Source organism: Bactrocera oleae, chromosome 4 (assembly GCF_042242935.1).
Source record: "Bactrocera oleae isolate idBacOlea1 chromosome 4, idBacOlea1, whole genome shotgun sequence".
NCBI classification, from domain to species: domain Eukaryota; kingdom Metazoa; phylum Arthropoda; class Insecta; order Diptera; family Tephritidae; genus Bactrocera; species Bactrocera oleae.
Window position 1 is genome coordinate 74,514,867 of NC_091538.1, and position 19,707 is coordinate 74,534,573.

The 19,707-nt window shown below is 32.2% G+C and overlaps 6 protein-coding genes and 2 long non-coding RNA genes across 9 annotated transcripts; 4 read left to right on the plus strand and 4 right to left on the minus strand.

Annotated features, from left to right (window-relative positions):
- Positions 1-56: 56 nt before the first annotated feature.
- LOC106626886 (uncharacterized) lies at positions 57-961 on the plus strand. The gene is made up of 3 exons (XM_070108785.1): positions 57-585; positions 650-808; positions 914-961. Exons 1-2 carry the CDS (start codon positions 309-311, stop codon positions 727-729), a joined length of 357 nt encoding a protein of 118 aa, XP_069964886.1. The 5' UTR covers positions 57-308; the 3' UTR covers positions 730-808; positions 914-961.
- On the plus strand, positions 650-2,868 carry Gint3 (GDI interacting protein 3). The gene is made up of 6 exons (XM_070108782.1): positions 650-808; positions 914-1,384; positions 1,436-1,530; positions 1,586-2,009; positions 2,072-2,220; positions 2,279-2,868. Exons 1-6 carry the CDS (start codon positions 755-757, stop codon positions 2,388-2,390), a joined length of 1,305 nt encoding a protein of 434 aa, XP_069964883.1. The 5' UTR covers positions 650-754; the 3' UTR covers positions 2,391-2,868.
- Positions 2,869-2,981: 113 nt separating this feature from the next.
- LOC106626873 (CWF19-like protein 1 homolog) lies at positions 2,982-5,583 on the plus strand. Of its 2 annotated transcripts, none has more exons than XM_014246753.3 (10): positions 2,982-3,224; positions 3,275-3,441; positions 3,494-3,595; positions 3,701-3,933; positions 4,119-4,219; positions 4,276-4,489; positions 4,583-4,703; positions 4,765-5,093; positions 5,154-5,311; positions 5,371-5,583. In XM_014246753.3, the coding sequence occupies exons 1-10, from the start codon at positions 3,118-3,120 to the stop codon at positions 5,507-5,509; spliced, it is 1,671 nt and encodes a 556-aa protein (XP_014102228.2). In that variant the 5' UTR covers positions 2,982-3,117; the 3' UTR covers positions 5,510-5,583. The 2 variants fall into 2 exon arrangements, with proteins under 2 accessions (XP_014102228.2, XP_069964882.1); XM_070108781.1 differs by having other exon boundaries at positions 4,586-4,703.
- LOC106626893 (farnesyl pyrophosphate synthase) lies at positions 5,575-7,953 on the minus strand. The gene is made up of 4 exons (XM_014246792.3): positions 7,382-7,953; positions 7,088-7,314; positions 6,538-6,989; positions 5,575-6,471 (listed from the first exon to the last, which is right to left on the minus strand). The coding sequence occupies exons 1-3, from the start codon at positions 7,465-7,467 to the stop codon at positions 6,853-6,855; spliced, it is 450 nt and encodes a 149-aa protein (XP_014102267.2). The 5' UTR covers positions 7,468-7,953; the 3' UTR covers positions 5,575-6,471; positions 6,538-6,852.
- A 148-nt stretch (positions 7,954-8,101) lies between these two features.
- On the minus strand, positions 8,102-11,889 carry LOC118679711 (uncharacterized). The gene is made up of 7 exons (XM_070108783.1): positions 11,720-11,889; positions 10,972-11,063; positions 10,610-10,680; positions 10,412-10,552; positions 9,980-10,341; positions 8,544-8,770; positions 8,102-8,484 (listed from the first exon to the last, which is right to left on the minus strand). The coding sequence occupies exons 1-7, from the start codon at positions 11,887-11,889 to the stop codon at positions 8,300-8,302; spliced, it is 1,248 nt and encodes a 415-aa protein (XP_069964884.1). The 3' UTR covers positions 8,102-8,299.
- Positions 11,146-11,714, minus strand: LOC138857135 (uncharacterized). Its single transcript, XR_011396120.1, has 2 exons — positions 11,597-11,714; positions 11,146-11,544 (listed from the first exon to the last, which is right to left on the minus strand). It is a non-coding gene; the product is annotated as an uncharacterized lncRNA (long non-coding RNA).
- LOC118681758 (uncharacterized) lies at positions 11,887-16,287 on the plus strand. The gene is made up of 2 exons (XR_011396118.1): positions 11,887-11,960; positions 14,557-16,287. It is a non-coding gene; the product is annotated as an uncharacterized lncRNA (long non-coding RNA).
- LOC106627727 (farnesyl pyrophosphate synthase) lies at positions 15,041-19,648 on the minus strand. Its single transcript, XM_014247998.3, has 7 exons — positions 19,313-19,648; positions 17,949-18,037; positions 17,041-17,111; positions 16,837-16,977; positions 16,370-16,731; positions 16,080-16,306; positions 15,041-15,593 (listed from the first exon to the last, which is right to left on the minus strand). The coding sequence occupies exons 1-7, from the start codon at positions 19,492-19,494 to the stop codon at positions 15,412-15,414; spliced, it is 1,254 nt and encodes a 417-aa protein (XP_014103473.2). The 5' UTR covers positions 19,495-19,648; the 3' UTR covers positions 15,041-15,411.
- Positions 19,649-19,707: the final 59 nt, after the last annotated feature.

Genomic DNA, 19,707 nt, shown 5'->3' on the forward strand with positions numbered 1-19,707 from the left:
CATTCCATTTTGCTTCGTTTCAGAGTGGCCTGAGTGCGATTTCGCACGACAAAGTCAATAATTGACAAACGTGATAAACATTTATACAACGGTAGCACGGTTGTGAATCAGAAAACAGCTGCGAAAAAATATGACAATTCATTGAATTAAAAATTTTCACAATTTTTCAACAGTGATAATATTGCTTGAATATTGAGTTTTTGTGAGCCTATAAAAGTAGATTTCATAAATTCCATATCCATTATTAAGTAGTGTGGTTGTTGTATCTATCAAGTTTCCAGAGAATATTTGGAAAGCGATCACACCAAATGAATGTCGATGCTTTCCAGCAGTCACTAAATCAATCACTGCAAGCCCTTGCATTAAAGTTAGAACTCTTTGTGGGCGTGGCAGTGCAGACAGTAGTTTCAATACAGCACGAATTCTCTGAAAAAACTAGCGATTGGCGTAGTCCTATAGAATTTTCAGCGCTGCAGCTAACTCTGCTAAAAGTGTTGCTGGTGTTGTTACTGGGTACTGCAGGACTTATCGCGTATTCGTGGCGTGTTTACGGAAAAGTAATAACTGAAAAATTTGTTCGACCAAGTAAGTAAAAAAAAATTACTGTTTATAATTGTATATGTTAAGTGAATCACTATATTTGTCCTAGGCACACTCAAGGAAATTGAGGAGCTAAAGTTATCCGTCGCCAAATTAAAATTGCCTAAAGAGCATTCACCTAGAATATAAAACTGCTCGATTGACAGAAACGAAAATGTCAAAAATCAAAAAGTTTTTCTCTAGGAAAAAGGAGGAAGCAGCATTTAAGGTTTACCAATATATTAAGCGATTTTAATTCACAATTCACAAATATATTGTATCGTATCAATCTTATGTAAGATGTCCACTAATTTAAGAATTTGTTCTTGTGCAGCTAAAACTAGGTGGCGGAATGGGACAAGGTCGAACATTAAACGCAACAGCACCGCCTCCAAACAGTTCAAACTCTAAATCTGGTACTGCTTATGTGCCACCAAAACGACAAGAAATGAGTTCGGAGGCACGTCAAGCAGCATCAGCAGCATTAGCTCGTATAGAGAAGAGAGAGACGAAAGATTTCAATATATCCCTGGCAGCTATCAAAGCTCAAGCGAAACGCGAGTTAGAAGCAGAACAGAAACTAAGGACAGAAGAGTTGAGCGTATCTTCAGGGTCGTCAAGTACAACGACAAAAAGGAATATGGCCTGCGAAGGAGTGTTTTTTCGATGCCCGTTGATTAGTGACGAAATATTACCCAGGAAGGAGTGGAAAATTAAAATAAAAGAGTTTCTTTATCAACAATTGGAATCAGAACGAGCATTGACTGCATGCTTGATAATATGTAATTGTAACACACGTGAAAAGGTTGGAATATGTTAATTTTTGGTTTGAATTTTACTAAACAACAATACTTAGGCTGATGATTGCATACGAACAATTTCAAAATATATTGAGAACATATATAACCATCCCGAGGAAGAGAAATACTATAAAATTAGAATGTCCAATAAGTAGGTTTTGGTTTTACTTGTCCTGAATCTATTTATTTCTCATTATTAATTTCAGAATCTTTAGCGAGAAAGTTCGATATGTAGAGGGAGCTTTAGATTTTCTGCTTGCAGCTGGTTTCCGTGAGATTGATATCGATGGTGAACCATTTCTCGTTTGGTCTAAAGAAAACGTTGAAAATAATTATGATTTGCCAGTCTTGCTTGATGCTTTGAAGAATGCTGAAACTATACAATTGGATTTAGACAGAAACATTAGAGTTCTAATGCCTTCTCAGGCTCGAAGTGCAGAGTTGCCTGATGATTTCTATCGAATATCTCCAGAGGAAATCAAACGTGAACAGCAGTTACGCAGTGAAGCTATTGAAAATGCGCAAGTATTGCGAACAAAGGCAATGCGAGAACGTGAGGAACAACGTAATTTGCGTTTATATCGTTTCGCATTGATAAGAGTTAAATTCCCAAATGGTATTTATATTCAGGTGACCGAGCAATAACATATACATATAAATAAACGACTGTACTAATTTCCTTTTTTTTGTAGGGTACCTTTAATGTATACGATAAAATTAGAGATATTTATGAATTTGTGCAATCGTGTCTTTTTGACGAAAATTTGGATTTTAATTTAGTTGCTACTAATGGTGTCCAATTTACCGATGAAGACATGGAAAAGACTTTATATGACTTGCGGTAATTAAAAATATCTATATTGAACTTCTTAAAATTTATAGACCTTTGTCATTTACAGACTCGTTCCAAATATGGTGCTGTTTTTTACGATTCCTGGCGCAACCACCTCATTGGCAGCTGATACCAATTTTTTGAAAGAAGAATTCTTTATGTTGGTTCAAAAGATGTAAAATCCAATTTTTCTGAATATTAGGGCAACATATAAGTGTAAGCGGTCATTATAGATTTCAATTTTTATTTAGTTGCTATTTAGGTTATTTTATGTTTTTACAAATTTAAAAAATGTGTATATCTGTGAAGGCGTGAGATATTGTTCGATAAGAATTTTACGAGCGCATTTTTCAGCACATCACAGTTTCTTTTATCACGAAAGGTTTTTAAATGGCAAATATCCAACAAATCACGACATTGAAAGAATTAACATGAAAACTATTACCACATACAAAGTTTCGGTTAGTGTCGCCAATTCAGACTTAAGAAACTCGTAGAAATTTGATTGATTTAACTGATAGTTTACTTGCAAAATATGATTCCAACACTTAATTCAGCGAACAATATTAATATTAATAGGAATCCGTTTTTTGAACATTAACTTTGACCATTGTGAATTATTAAAATATATATATATATATGGTTTGTATTAGTGCACCTAATATTGTATTTATTTTTGTATGCAATTATTCGTCAGGATGCATGATGATATGAATCATCCATTCTTGAATCAATATAAAAGTCTCATATAGATCATAGAGAGAAATTTATACAATAGAGTTGCCATTATCAATATTAGTTATTTACATAAACCTAGGTTAGTTGGCCAAAATCACCTATATATATGTCATATCCAACATTAAGTTTGCTGTGTGGAGGATTTTAGGGCATACAAGTTTTCGTTTTATGTTGGGGTTGGCATCCCTATTGAGTAATCAGCTGTTTAGCTGTCAAAACAAACCAAATTGCTTTTATTTTTGGGTTTGTAACAAAATGGATTCAAAAATTAAAATGTAAGTAACTTTCCGATTCAAAAGGAGTAAATCCTAAACGTTTCTAATAGACTTATAGTTGGTGATGTACGCGGTCGATTTCGGCAGTTTTTCCAACGCGTGGAAAGTATAAACAAAAAAGCCGGCCCTTTCGAAATCATCTTTTGTGTTGGTGATTTTTTTGGCACAGTAGAGCAAAATGATGAACTGATTGCTTATAAAAATGGAAATAAATTGGGTAAGTTTGGTTAAATCAATAAGATTTAAAATTACAACATAGTTTATTTCAGTGCACGTACCTACGTATATTCTTGGGCCCTGCTCAAAGAAAACAGTACAGTTTTACAATGACATAGAAAATGGTGAAATATGTGTTAATTTGACATACTTGGGTAAGTACCATAAGTATCGTTGTTTAAGTTAAAAATTATAGAAAATTTCCAAATTTTACTGAAGCCCATTATTGTAAAGAAAAACGTAATTGTGTGCTTATGTAGGTAAACGAGGATTGTATACTCTCACTTCGGGTGTTAGAGTAGCTTACTTAAGTGGGCTGGAAAAGGTTGATGGCTACATTCCCAGTGAAGATGAAAAACAAATTTTCTTTGACAAAGATGACATAGTATCTATTCGTAATTCATGTGTTGTAAGTAAAACGTCTGCCTCCGATTATAAAGGTGTCGATATTCTGCTCACTTCGCAATGGCCATATGGCATATACGAAAATAATGTAAGTAAAGTTGAAACATTTATACATATGTACCATATACACACATTTAATTATAATTTGTACTTTTGTAAAATGTATCAACTCCGTCTTTCTGTTTTTTAACGTAATCCAATCAAACAAATGGAAAGTTTCCATGAGTTTAACTAGTTAGCATGCTACTCCTCAATTAACAATTACTTTTGCAGGAAAACTCTTCAAAGATGATTTCCTTTTTATGTAAAGAAATCAAGCCCCGCTACCATTTTTGCGGCCTCAACAGCAAGTATTACGAGCCATCTCCTTTTAGGTATTAGCCTAACTTTTATGTATGTACATACATTTTTTTAATGTTTTCTATTTTAGAATACCATCCGATCACCTAACTCAATTGGAACTTTGTACTCGTTTTATCTCTTTGGCGGAGGTCGGCAATGTTGCTAAGGAAAAATATATTTATGCCTTAAGCTTAACGCCAGTGGAGAAAATGCGTGTTTTGGAGTTGATTCAAAAAACGACAAATGAAACTAAATGCCCGTTCATTGGTATGAATTTCCACGATATCACAGGACATGACAGGGTAATGACACTTACGTAAAGTATAAATATATTTGAAAATGAGCGCAAGTAGTTATACTGCATATTATATATAATATATTATATTAACATACAGCAGTTAGAATGTAAACAATATTTCTATGACATGAATACGGGCGGAGATGATATCCGTAAGCGCTCTGGTGGTAGCGGTCATCGTCATGAGAAACGCGCACGAATTATGAATATAGATCAAGGTAAATAAGCCAAATTTAGTCGCCTACATCTACTGCAATTAATCAAAATTGAAATTTTTAGAAAAATGTTGGTTCTGTTTATCATCATCCGATGTAGAAAAGCATTTAGTTATTTCAATTGGAGATAATTTTTATTTAGCTTTAGCTAAAGGACCAATCAACGAATTCCACGTTCTTATTATGTCCATAACTCACATTTCTTCAGCATCGTTACTATCTGATGAGAATTGGAAGGAATTGTCAAAATTCAAAAATACGTTACGTGACTTCTTTCAATCGTATGGGCAAGTTGTTTGTTTCACCGAACGTCACTACAAGTCATCGCATTTACAAATCAATGCATTAGGTATTGATGAAGGTTATGCGTGGAAGATCAAACATGCGTTTGAGGTAAATATACTTAATTTAACTATGCGAGTTATTTAAAGAAAATTATATTTTTTGTTTTAGGATAAAGCTGAGGAATTCAATTTACAACTCGAAACTCTATCGGCCCTTACATCATCGCAAATGCTACCGCAACAAGGGCCTTATTTTGTAGCAGAACTGCCAGATAAAAGCTCTTTGATTACTCGACAAATGAAACATTTTCCACTCCATTTTGCACGGTATTTTCCTGTTTTGAGGTTCGCTTAATGTACTAATTTAGACTTAAAACTAATTTCAGTGACGTCTTTTGCTCGGAGAATTTACTTAATTGTGAGGAAAAAGTAGATTGGAAGGATTGTAAATTAAATAAAGATGAAGAAATCGAAATGGTAAACAATTTTCGAAAAAAATTTCAAAAGTACGATTTTACCCTTTAAGTTTATTTTACGCTGTTTTGAGGTATAATATGATTGACAATTTCTAATAAACTGATAAATTTTTTACGAACATATACTTTTTTTTTTGATAATTTCATTTAAAATAATGTAGATGATGATAGAGATTTAAGGGTGTTTCGTTCCTTTTTGCGGTATTTAGTCTATTTCTACGTTGCACTCACCACTTTTACCGTAATATTTAGATAGAATTAAATTTTTATCCTAATATGATTCATAGACGAGGAAAGTCGAACCCCGCAAGAGTAACATATTTATAAGATTCCTCTTGATTCGTTTATAGAATAAGTTAGAAATCAATTTTTAAGGGGTGAATAAATGACGCCACATTTATATTTCCGGTCCGTTGGCCATTATTCCAATTTCCAAATTTATGCAATTTGAAATTATGAAAGGCTTGGGAAATCTAGTCAATTTACTTTTATGACTAGGTCTCTAATATTATCCTCTCTAAATATTATGATCTCAATGATTATATCGTTATTATTATTTGTGGAATGTGTTGTCGTGTTTGCCACGAGGAAAGGTACTGAAGTAAATGAAAGATTCATACGACCGGCCCTCAACAGCACCCCTCAGGACCCTAGAAATCAGCAGAGTGCTGGGTATTTGCTAGTCCGTGTGACAGAGCGGAACAATAAATCTCAGGTCACATTGCATCCCTCGATTTATTCTATTCTAAGTGAGAGGTTCGTACTTATGAAACTTTCAGAAAGCCGAACTACAAAAATATATTACATTGCATTATTTCAATTTGGTAATTAAATATTTTTAGGATTAGATGTTCATCAAGAGATCCCCGTTAATACAGGCTTGTTTTGTGTAGATTTGCGGGTGTGAATAAATTTGGATGTACAATTACTCCAATGATTTTCATAACCCACGACACGGTTTGATTAATACATACATTTTTTTGTTGGCCATAACGGGAGGTAGATATGTAACTGGAAAATATTAGTTATATATAACTTAATTGTAAAGTTCTCTTTGTGTATGATTAGAGACCTTACCTTGTGTATGTCCAACACTTTCAAATATTTTCCGTTTTTGTAATTTTATCTCTTCAGTCTACTTAAAACGATTATCGCATATTCTTAATTCTTTTAAGCATATATGCATGTGAATCAACGCCAATAATGTAAGTGTCTATTTGTAGGACCAGCGTTCGATATCCATTCCGGAAATATGTATATACATGTTGTAGTATTACACAACGGCGGTAGACATTATTATGTACATATATTAAATATTTGTTTAATGTGTAATTTGATTTTAATTACTTAATTCCTCTATTGGAAACATAATTAAGACATTCTATAAAGACTTCACGTAACATCTGAACCGGTGTTTGATTTATTTGCATTTGGATTTTTATTGCATATTTTTACTTCGAACTGGGCATATAAGATGTGCAGTCCTATCTCCTCGTAGAGCTTTCGAACAGGATCAATTGTCTCCGGATCTGAAATGAATAAAACGCAATAAATTTTAAAACATGAACTACATTATAAAAAAACAGTAGCAATGCAGAATGTGCTAACTAACCTTAGCATAACTTACTTTGTTGACCGTAACACTTCTCCATAATAACCTTTTGTTCTGAATCGGCTAATTTCATACACTTCACCGCCAGCCAAGAACACTTGTTAGATTCTATATCTGTGCCGAATTTACCAGTGAAATCCGGATTTCCAAATGAAGCAAGAAGATCATTTTGCACTTGAGTGTAGTATCCTAACTCAAATGTAATTTTATGGCATTCTTCAAAAATCTTCTGGTCTTTGACGCTGGAAATGCATAAGATGGACAAAGTAAATTGATGGCAATTATTGGTTTTGTTGGTTTTCGGCTCACCCCGCCAAAAGCAGGCCAGCTGCTACTGGCAAATAAAAAAAGTTGCTAGCAGTTTTATTCCTCGTAATCGAATAGAATGTGCCCATATCGAAAGAGTTCACATGTCTTGTACTAACAATCACATCCGTTTACTGGCCGCAAATACAATTGAAAATATGTACATTAAAAAAACAATTCGAACAAATCAATGTAACAATCCAAACGGCTGAAATGCTTTCTGAGTAGTTCGAAGATAGCATTCTCAAGCAATATCGAAACGTGTATGACATTCAAACAGAGAACGTAAATGGACGAGAAGGTGCAAATTGAATTTTGTATGATGCTCGATTGGACGGCTAACAGAGCTGAAAAATTGAGATCAAGGAGTTCACCATTTTCTGTAGTATTTGCAGAGAACGTCAATGAATAGAGAAGGAGCAAATGTTAGCTGCACATACATAAGTTGGAAAAATTGCCTATTAAAGGTTTATTTTATTATGAATTCTGGGGTTATACAGAAGGTTTTTCATAATTATAAATTTTGTCATATCATAGAATTTGAAAACATAAATCTAAATAGGTATGCGCAACGATTTTTCATTTCGATGTTCCCTCATCTGGAATTACAAATTAGTACTCAAAAAGATTTTATTTAATATTTGCTTCTTCTCTATTCATTGACGTTCTCTGACTTAGACTTCATTCAATAAGAAATTTATAATTAAAAGTTCCATAAATATGTACGGTCAAAATTACAGCTATGTTTTTATTAGAAACAATTAATTATCGAAATATTTTAGAAGCGCTTTAAATAAATATTAGGAAGCAAGGCAAAATTTTGATACAGTTCACTTGGTTCATAGAAAATAATGGAAATTCTTTGATAACACCGCAAAAAAATTAAGTAGTTTATTTTTTGTTCTTTTGTAGTTCATGTCTTTATTTAATTTCTTTGTCATAAATTTGACAAAGAATTTCTATCAAAATCTCTCGGGGCACTGTATCTGATGTTTTTTGGATATTCATAAGAATATTGTTGCAGGTATCTTCTTCATATTTGGCATAAATATTGAGCATATCCAATTCTTCATAAACGTGCTTAACGCGATCTATCTTCTGAGGATCTAAAATAAAGAACATTTAATCAAACCAAAATTTTCTAATCTTCTTATCCATATATAACCGTTATGTCCGTAGCATTCTGCCATAATAGACTTTTGTTGTGTGTTTGCCAGTTCCATACACTTCACCGCCAACCAGGAGCATTTGTTGGTTTCAATATCTGTGCCGATTTTGCCAGTGTATTCATATTTACCAAAACAGTCGTGAAAATCATTTTGAACTTGGGAATAATGACCCAAGTCAAATAAAATGCTCTGGGATTCGTCGAAGACATTTTTATCATTCACACTTCAATTAATTAAGAAAATTACAATTTAAACAAAAATTAAGAATTTGAACAATCACTTTATACTTTGGCAATTTGCAAGGATAAAAGGCGGGGGAATACTTTCAGGAGTTAGATAACTTTCTATTAAAATATATGTAAATAAATTCAAAATTAATTATTCTAATGGTTCATATTTGGTTTCACCAATTTTCGACATTAAACTATGGCATTTCCAATACTATAAGTTCACTTAATTTTCAAAAGACATATCTATATCTTACATATTGATCGATAGTACAATATTATCAGAAAAACATGCTCTTTGATTTTCGGCGGTATATCGAAATGATTGCCCAATATTTTCAGTAAAAGGGCAGCCACATTCGATATCGGTGGCAATGAAATGTTATGGTTCGTTTTTTAGACGTGAGATAGTCTACTTTAAATGCAGTATTTGTTGAAAATTTTATCTTTCTGATATCTTCATTGGTGTTTTATTTGTACACTATTAAGTGAAAGAATCAGATGGAAGTTAAAATTGGGTTGCACAGTATATACAATATCTTTTCCACATAATACCATAATGATGTCAGGTATAATATTATGCATAATATTTGGTTGAAATAGGGCGAGTAGTCCGTGAGGTATAGAATTTCACCTGAAAGTGGGCGGTGTAAGGCAGAGTGCCAAAAAGATTTGTCCCCAGCAAGTTTGGTTAATATAGCTTTACTGATTTGTTAGATCTGTACAATAGGGGTTCGCCACGCTCACTTTTTGAAAGAATTTAAACCAAAGATGCCCTCTACCAAATACCAATTTTGTATATTAATTAGTTGCTTATTAATAGCCTTTTATATTTTTTTTATTTACAGGATTTTGTGGGCATGGCAATGGTCTGATTCTGACCAAGATTCATAGCACCAAGGAACCCATGTATCAAGTTTTTATCAACATATGTTAAATTTTCCCAAGTTTTCTGATGCGCGGACGCACAGCGAGAGATTTGTATTTAAACCGTCATTCCGAACATTTTAAAACATAAAACTCTATTTCTATAACAATTTGAAAAATTCTAAAATCTCTTTGTGAGTATACAAATACATATGCACATATGTATACCAATTTGTTTTTAGTGTTAAAAATAACAGTTATGTTAACATTCCTAATATATTCTGTGGTACATTTTGCGAGAGTCATGTATGTATTGCAGTTACCTATTTGATACTTACCCTGCCAAATGCATCCCTACAAAAACGGGCAAATAAAAAAAATGGCAGGAAGTCTTATTCATCACTAATGAATCATATGTCTCCATATTGAAGGTAGTCACATTCCTTTTAGTGAGAAGGAAATCTAATGATTGCCCACATAAACATTTAAAAATGTTTTGATGAAACAATTCGAGAAGATCAACATAGCAATCCAAGTGGCGAAAATGTTTGTTGAGAAGCTCATAAATTCCGTTCTCTATCAGGATTATATCATTTTTGGCAGAGAGACCGACCTCCTCCAATTTATGCCAACATAATTGACCACGACGTATTGTGCTTTTGTCCACCATGTCATCGGCTATGAGTATGAAGCACAACATCTATGGAACATAGAACGCATCACAATAATATAAGGTTTTTCCAATTATTCCAAACTTTTCCACACATTACCATTTCAAAACACCAGCCAAGTATATGTGCCAATCTTAAATGTTCCGCACGGAGTTGCTCGCCTTTTGCTAAACTTTTGTATGTCAAAACGGGGATTAGGCCATTTTTGTAATTTGTAAGTGATAAATTATACTGCAGAGACTATAAAATAGAAAAATTATTTATTTCAATTCATGACTGATTAAAAAAAACCTATACCTTCCTGAACCATTCACCCGCTTCTTTGCTTTTGTATTGTTCAGCTATTGAGCCAAGGTCACGCAAAACATCTTTAAGAAACAAAATTTGTGTAAAGGTGTGTGCCACTTAATTAGTAGTAGAGAGTTCTTAAAATTTTTTTTCGCTAGGGCACCGTTTTCTCAATGTTTTTAGAATCCTTTTAAAAATTTAATAAAATTGATTGAATTTCATACATATACATATTTAATTATACTGGTATGCTATACAATTTGTGAAGAATTCCTTTAAGAAACACCGAGGATATTAGCGACCTAATATTGAATGTCACAATCAGACTCGGTATTTTGCGTACAATCTGTAAGCCGCAACTTTAGTTTTACCTGGCAATACGGCCTCGAATCCTCGTTTTTCATCTTTTGACATCAAACGTACAGAATTCAATCCAAAATGGCGTTCCAATGCTGGGGAACGGCTAAGAAATATATATAACAATACAATGTGTAAGTAAGGAAGTTTCATCAATATATCTTAATTTTTACTCAAGTTACAGCTTGCACGACAGATGGACGGACAGACAGTCCCCCGGATTTCAACATATATAAATCCATGTTTCAACTTGTCTCTTAAGTAACTAACTATGTATATATTTATGTCGATTAATTTTAGGTGTAAACAAAGCTATTTTCTGTAGCAACATGTTGCGAGATTATAAAAATATACATATTTATTTATTTATTTATTTAAACGCCAATCGGCAATATACATAGATATAATAAAGAATTAAAGTATTATACAAAAGTGGCTAGGGTATATTGTGTAATATCTGGAAAATATTTAAATAATTGTAAGTTAATATGTAATTTAGACTTGATTTAGATGTAATTCAGACGAGCAGGTGTCTCTTGTGTTTTCGGTAAAAGCAGCGTATGTTCCTCCATAGAAATCAATTTCACCTTCAAGTGAATTTACTAAATTAGCCAGTCTATTTTGAATATATGTACATACATATACTTGCTTATACTATTATACTATGTAAGTATTATAAGTACTGTAATTAATGTAAATATATTCACAAATTTTCAAACTCATTGTACACACTAATCTTCCATGCTGACCATTTTCACTCACCTTAATTTACTTCCGATGGAGTTTCGAGGCGCCACCCGAGTAGGTGATCTAATAACTTTAGTTCCGGAGTGATTTGATGCATAGCGAGGTGATGAGGAAAGAAAACAGTGTGCTTTGTTGTTATTGTTGCTAATATTACTTTGCCGCCATATTCGAAGCAAAGAATGCATTTTTCTAAATTTTCACAGACACGTTCAAAAAGAATCCTGAAGAAGGTGGCAACACTTCAAGCTGTAAAGCTGTAAGTTTTTGGCTGTGAATTTTTGTGTTTTTAATTTACAAAAATTCTCAATTTTAAATTTTAATTGATATTTATTTTGTGATTTCATGGGTAAATGTATAGTTTAGGTCCCCCAACGAAGGAGGTTGCGAAAATTACAATTTCTTATTTAAATCGTTTTAGTTTGACAAATTTGACAGAGATTACAAATCCGTGAGCGGAAAGTCGATTTTTTTTTTAAATTATATTTCTTTGATTTAAAGAAAATTAATTTTTACAAAAAAATCAAAAAATTAACACACTTTAAACTGTTATTTTGCGTGGTAACTCCTTTCTGCACTGGCGACCATCGGCCGCGCTTAAAAAAAATAATCCTGGTCAGTCCAGAACCGAGGGGTTCATAATTCATTCGCGTCGAACTTTGGAGCATCCATAGTTATTATACGTGCTGAAAGGAGTTCGATACCAAAGAACTATTGACACCTCGGACGGTTCTGTTCGACAGCCCGGTTTTGGACTGACCAGGATTCTTTTTTTTAGGCGCAGCCGTTGGCCTCTATTCGTCCATACCATCAGATTGCTGCGTAAAAGAAATTGCGACTGTTACATTTCGTCAGTATTTTTTCACAAGAAAATGTCTAACTCGATAAACTTGTATTACAGCTAAGTGATCAGAATTCTACAGAGTTCTGACGCCACAACAACAACTAAGTTATTTGAAAAATATGTGCAAAGTGTGTTATATATACTTTTATATTATATATATGTACTTATATAAATTATTGAAAAAATTCACTCTCCGCTCACGGATTTGTAATCTTCGCGTCAAAATAAAACGTTTAAAAAATTTTTTTTTGAGGACTCCTTCGTTGGGTGACCTAAACTATACATTTAACATTTAATGAATATTTAGTAATTTGATTTTGAATAGCAAGCTAAGTATAAGTGTTCTTAAATTTTGTGCATGAACTTAAAGCTTAAATATTCGAATTTTGGTGGCGAGTCATCTCTTGTCTCATTTGGTTTTATTTTATTTGCACTCTATATTTATCTCATCTACTTCTCTATTCACAGCTGTGTTACGTGTAATTTTTTTTTGTTCCAGTGCTTCTAAAATGCTGCTGCTATATTGTTTTTTCAGACTGTCTTGTTTTTGAACTTTTATAAAAATTGTTTATTTTTTGCGTTCGTTTTTAATTGTATTTATTATTATTAATATTATATTAACACACAAATATTACTTACTTTTTTATTTAATCTTCGCCACCAGGGGCTTTTGTACGCGAATTTAAGTCTAAACTTAGAAATCATACTGAGAAAACGTTGTTAAATTACCGAAAGCAACCACGGATATAAAAAACTAAAATTCCCTGAGCATTTATTATCAAAATGTTAGAAATCGTAATACAAAATGAACCGACTTGTACTTAAACAGTTCCAATTTTAATTTTCATATAATTGGATTAACAGAAACATGGGTAAAACCACACATTTTTGATAGTGAGATTTTAATCAGCGAATTTCAAATATTTAGATGTAATCGAATGAACAGAATTGGAGGAGGTATTCTATTTGCCGTACATTCCTCTATTCCATCAGAAGATGTCCTGTTCCGGGAACTGACTCATTCGAATTTAAATGTATTATAGTCTACGTTAATAGTCGTTTTATTTATTTATATAACACCCCATTCGGGCTTATCTGTATATATGCAGCATGCTTCTTTAATAAATATTGCACCCCGATGGCAAATAATGCCATGTCATGATTTAATAATCGTTTTAGGAGATTTCAATTTACCGTGTGCCTCGTGGAAAGCTTTCGATGACTATATCATACCGATTTGCAATCGGTCGTTTTTGAAAAAATATCCGAGTCTGAACCAAATTAAATTAATTCCGAATAAATTTAATAAATGCGTAGATTTATTATACGTTGATACCTCTTTAAAGTGTTCCGTTATTCAGAGTAATACTCTCGTTCTACCAGAGAACTCGTAGCATCATTAATGTACGGGATAGTAATCATCAAACTTCTAGCTTCTGTACTCGGTTTAACTTTGCAAAAGCTAGTTTTAAAAAAGTAAAATAGAGAACTTTCTTCGACCAAATCGATTCTGACAAGTTAGATCTGTTCAAAAACAATTTTTGATTTCTCTTAATATATAAAAACGTAGCAATTTTATTATATCGTAACTATAAATCTTCGCTCTAAACAAGTGGAATTTTTACATTGTAAAACAGAAAAAAAGAAGAAACGATTTACATTTTTGGCTCCATTAGCAAAATAATAGATTTTTCAACTTTTTATAGAACGGTTTTTAAATGCCGAAATTTCCAAGAATTACCTACATATGTATGTATGAGTGACGAAAGACGTCTGAAGGATTCATTTATTCAGAGTTTTCTTCTACTTCAACGATTGTTCATGTATTAATAAAATATAAGATATATTACCATATTAAAAGTAATTGTTAAGCCGTTTTATTTAATTTAATTTTTTTGTGGTTTTTTATGACATTTTTTCTTCTGCAAATAATTTTTTGCACAGTTCATTATTTATTACTATTTTATTCACCTTTACTGCCACTAATATAATTTTTCGTTAATTATTTCAGATTTGCAGATTTTAAAATTCATACTTTTGATATTTCAAAAACGTGTATATTGAATTCAAAACATGTGTACAGTACCACTGGCAAAATAAAACTGCATGGAAACACTACAGATTACAATGATTTTAAACATAAACGTGAAGTCATGTTTCTGCTTCTCGTATTTGCAATATTTAATTTTAATTACACAATGACCTTAAATTAAATCATTTACCACAAAGTTTAAATATTCTTTTAAAACTTAATGTACGTATTCAAAAACACCTGAAACTCCGCGAAAATTTATAACGAGAACGGAATTTTTAAATTATATGGAATTAAATTCCAATCATTACCAAGATCATGGCTTTTTATACCTAAACATACTTGTTTTTCATTGTTGTGATTAAATGTAATTATAATGCATCCGGTGAACTATTCATGCACCCCCCTTGCAAGGTAAGTAAATAGAAGAAATAATAATATAAAATCAATATTAGGCACTAGGTTTTAGCTATCATAGATATTTATTCATTATACCATTTATATGTACAGGAATACTAGATCATAATACCTGCTACAATTTGTTTTATATTTGGCTTTAAAGACTGGTTTTTCTGAATATACTACAATACCGCCAATTTTTTTTAATTTTCAAGAACATAACTACTACTACCTTAGTGTTTACAATTACATTTTAAATTAGGTTTGATTATTAACAAGTGTGTTAAGGAAATTTATTTTCAGATACTTGAAATGTTTAATGTTATCATAAAAAGGTTTATTAAAAATAATCTCGATGAACTTTGTAAGTTTTATAAATATGAAATAATTCAGCTCAGTTTTTCTGTAGGTACTTTTACTTTTTTATTGCTCCACTTAAATTTGCCGTTTATAGAATTTATTTAGTAGAGATAAAAATGCATCTTTCGGCACATCATTGGATGCTTGTTGAATTTTCATTTTTATATCATTGTATTTTCTCTCTTCATATACGTGGTAGTGGTTGATAAGATCCAATTCTTTGTAAAGTTTTTTAACATGTTCGACTTTTTCAGCATCTGTAAAGGAAAGTGTTATAATAATATTAAAAATATAATAGCTTTTGGGGGATGTTAGCGGGCAGAAAAATTGTGGAGAGATATTACAAACTTCAGTTTTCCAATTTTATTAATAAGGAATTTATATTTCGACCATATGACAGTAATTGGTAAATATATACAAGCATTTATACCACATTCCTTTTTGTAACGGTAACACGTGTGGTGCCAAGTTATTTATCAATAACTAATTTTCCGAAAATTACTGTGTTACGACGACATACAAAACAGTACGGAATGATGATTTTATGTGATTGGGATATAACCTTACAAAGCTATGAAAATTATTTTATATAGCCACTTTTATGTAAATAAAGACGCACATACATATAAAAAACATATTCATAAATACATACGTATAGAGGTAATTTTTAACATATTAAGCGTTTTTATGTCCCAATATTTTATATATACCAATATCTATATACTTTAATTCTAATTACTCACCTTTTTGTCCATAGCATTCCTCCATTATCGCTCGTTGTGAGGGACTACATTTTTGCATGCATATTACAGCCAACCAAGAAGCTTTGTTGTCCTGTATGTCTGTACCGATTTTGCCACTTATATCAGAATCACCAAAACAATCGATGAAATCGTCTTGTACTTGATATAAATGACTCATTTCTAAGAGAATAATTTTTGATTCCTCAAATACCGCTTTGTTCTTTACACTAAAATTATTTATTTAAATTAATTTCATTGAATTAAATTTAGAATTAAAACTGAAAACTCACCCTGCTAAATGCAAAGCGGCTGCTACAGGAAAATAAAAAGAATAATAGCCAGTTTTTGTCGCACTAATTACATTGTATTTGCTTATATTAAAATCGGTTACTTTTTTCTTTGCATATATATTATCCATTGATTGTCCCGAAGTCGTAATAAAAGTTATTTGATGAAATAGTTCTAGTAAATCAAGGTAACAATCCAAATGGCGAAAATGTTTACGCAGCAGCACATATATTCCATTTTCAATCATCATAGCATCGTTGATAGCTATAATGCCAACATCATTCATTTTGTGCCAGCACAATTGACCGCGACGTGTAACGCTGTCGTCCACAATGTCATCAAGTATGAGGAAGAAACATTGCAACTGTGAACAAAATACATTTTGAGATTTAAGTTATAAATTTAATCAAAAAAAGGTTTTTTAAATTTCGAAAACAAATATAAACAAAGACAAATCTGAAAGACAAACCATTTCAATGCACCATGCCAGATACTGTAATAATTGAAGACTTTCCGAGGTGAGCTTTTCGGGTTTGACTAAATTTTTGTAGGTTGAAATGGCAAGAAAAGCGCGGCTGTTTTTCCCGCCTAGTCCATTGTACTCCAAAGCCTGCAATAAATACAAACAATACTGTTTATATGGAAATTGATTACGAAAAAAGGGTACTTTTACCTTCTCGTTCCAGGTTGCAGCCTCATCTGCTTTTAAGTTCCTTATTTCCTCGGTGAGTTCACGTACAATATCTGCAAAAAAAAAATGTTCAAAGATGTTTTTAATAGATTTAAAATATGAAGGAGGAGGAGCCACGAGAGGCTCGCAAAACTGAACCAATGTCTTGCAAGGTCATTGACGATGAAACAAATGATGCAATCAAAATATGCTAATCTGACCATCCTCAACGGTATGCCCTAAACTTACAACTTTCTACATCGTGAAGATATTGGTACATTCAGCAGCGCAGGGGTTCGTAAAGCGATTATGCAAAAGCCTCAGAATCCATTGAATGGTAGATCCATGCTGATACTGAAGAAACTATTTACGACAGGAGTCGATTTTCTCACAAAGCTCTTCAACAAGTCCTTGTATATCGAGTTAGTAGTTAAGGAATGTTAACTACGAGAACTATATCAACCTAGACTTGTCTTTTCACTTTTATCTGACTTTGCATTGGTTTGATTTCAGATGAAAATTGCGAATTCTATAATATACGCAAAATGTTGGATCTGACTGTGATATTTTTAAAGGTCAAATAAATTATATTTATTTCATTCATTCATTTTATACCAAAAAAAAAATCTTCAATAAAACGCTGCTCTAATTTTATTTCCCTCACTAAGAGACATCTCAGCAAATTGGAAGAGATTCCACTTCTCACCAATAATCAACTGACGTCTCAAGCATCTGTATTGAAATTTAAAAAAGTTCGGTTCATTTATTTCAAACTAAACGTTTGCATAACAATATAAAATGTATAACAATAAGTGACCCCTGTTCCTAACCCTTTCATTGATGATTTTATATGTGCACCAGAGGCATAAATGTACATATGGAAATTTGAAACAAATTTTCTTTGTTCTTACCTGGAAATAACGCCAGAAAGTCAGGAGTCCCATCGCTTGACCCGCTTACATATTTTGCGTCAGGGGCATGCGTTTGAATTGAAAGCGGGCTGCAAGTAAAAATGTACATACGAGTATGTATTGTATTAATTTACATCTTAAAGAAACAAAACAAACATATTTAATGTTATTAAGAAATATAAAAAAGAGTTTTCTAATAAGAGTGATATGATTTTTTTTTTCCAAAACACACTAATTGTTAAAGATATTCAAATGTTTTTTATTTAAAGTGAAATACTATAGATACAAATAAGTTTTGAATATAGCATCATTCAAATGGCTTTCACGACTTCTTTTGCAGGAACGAATTCGATAAACCCAATTTTCGAGTACTTTTTCCACTAAATCAAGTCGTATGTCATGAATAGTACGTTTGACTTTTGACTTGTAAAGCTTGAAGAGAGTCTGGTTTATTCCTAAAGAAAAATGACTTTAAAGAACCCCACAAAAAGAAGTCTAATGGCGTTAAATCACAACTTCTTGGAGGCCATTCAATGTCCAATTGCGGCCATAAAAAGTTGGTTATCATCGATCCATACCGCTATCCATTGACAGTAACGGTGTCACCAGCTTCATTTCGAAAGAAGTATATAGTTCCACCAAACCAAAAACCGCACCAAACTGTCAATTTTGGTGAATTTTACAACAACAACAACATTATATTCATGCGATTTTTGTTAACTGTGGATCAAACGACCTGCCCGTATTGGCAAACACTACAATGATCTTCTTTTCACAGGGTGGTTTTTGAATTATCAAGATATTGGCGTGCTTTGAGTGAGCATAAAAAAACCGTTGTCAGTAAGTGATAGTCTTATAAACTTTGTGACTAATGACTGTCTATATCAAAAACAACAGCAAAATTTATTCATTGGCATACTATTTTCCCCACTCATTTTTATATGAAACATATGTACATTGTAATCAAGAACGATAGAAACATTAGGATATAAAATATTTGGTTAGTTCTTGAATCCTAATAAAATTATTTTCGGTAAATGTATAGCTTAGGTCCTTCAACGAAGCAGGCTTCAAAAATGAAAAGATAACACATCTGTGAGCGGAAAGTGATTTTTTTTTCAATAATTTATGTAAGTATATACATATGTACATGCATATATTATATAAAAATATATTTAATACATATTTTTCAAGTAACATAGTTGTAGCGGCAGAATTCTGTACAATTCAGATACTTAGCTGTAATTACAAGTTCAACGAGTATGGTATTTGACGCGAATATTACAAATCCGTGAGCGGAAAGTGAATTTTTTCAGTAATTATATTGTTTTTCAAATTTATTTTCTTACATAAAATTTACTTACCGTTGGAATTTCGCCAATAATTGTTGATGTGGCTTCTGCACAGGTGTTTTCTCAGCATCTTTAACGGACCAATGATAATTGCATAGCTTTCTCGCACTGCTTGTAATTTTGTTTGCACTGGATCCAAAAACTGCACTAACATTGAATCGTCGTTGTGGGCATTTAAGTGTGCGTGTTATCATTTTTATTCAGGTTTAATAATGACATCCATCCAAATTACGAAAACATAAGTGGAATGAATTCTGAGCACTATTTTTCTTATCTAGTTATCACTTCTAAAATACAACTTAATACTTTCGCCACAAATGAACATAGTAAACCGGAGCAGTAAACGATATCAGCTGATTTGACTAACTTGGCAGCGCCGATCGAATGCAAAGCAGCGCCGTTGAAAG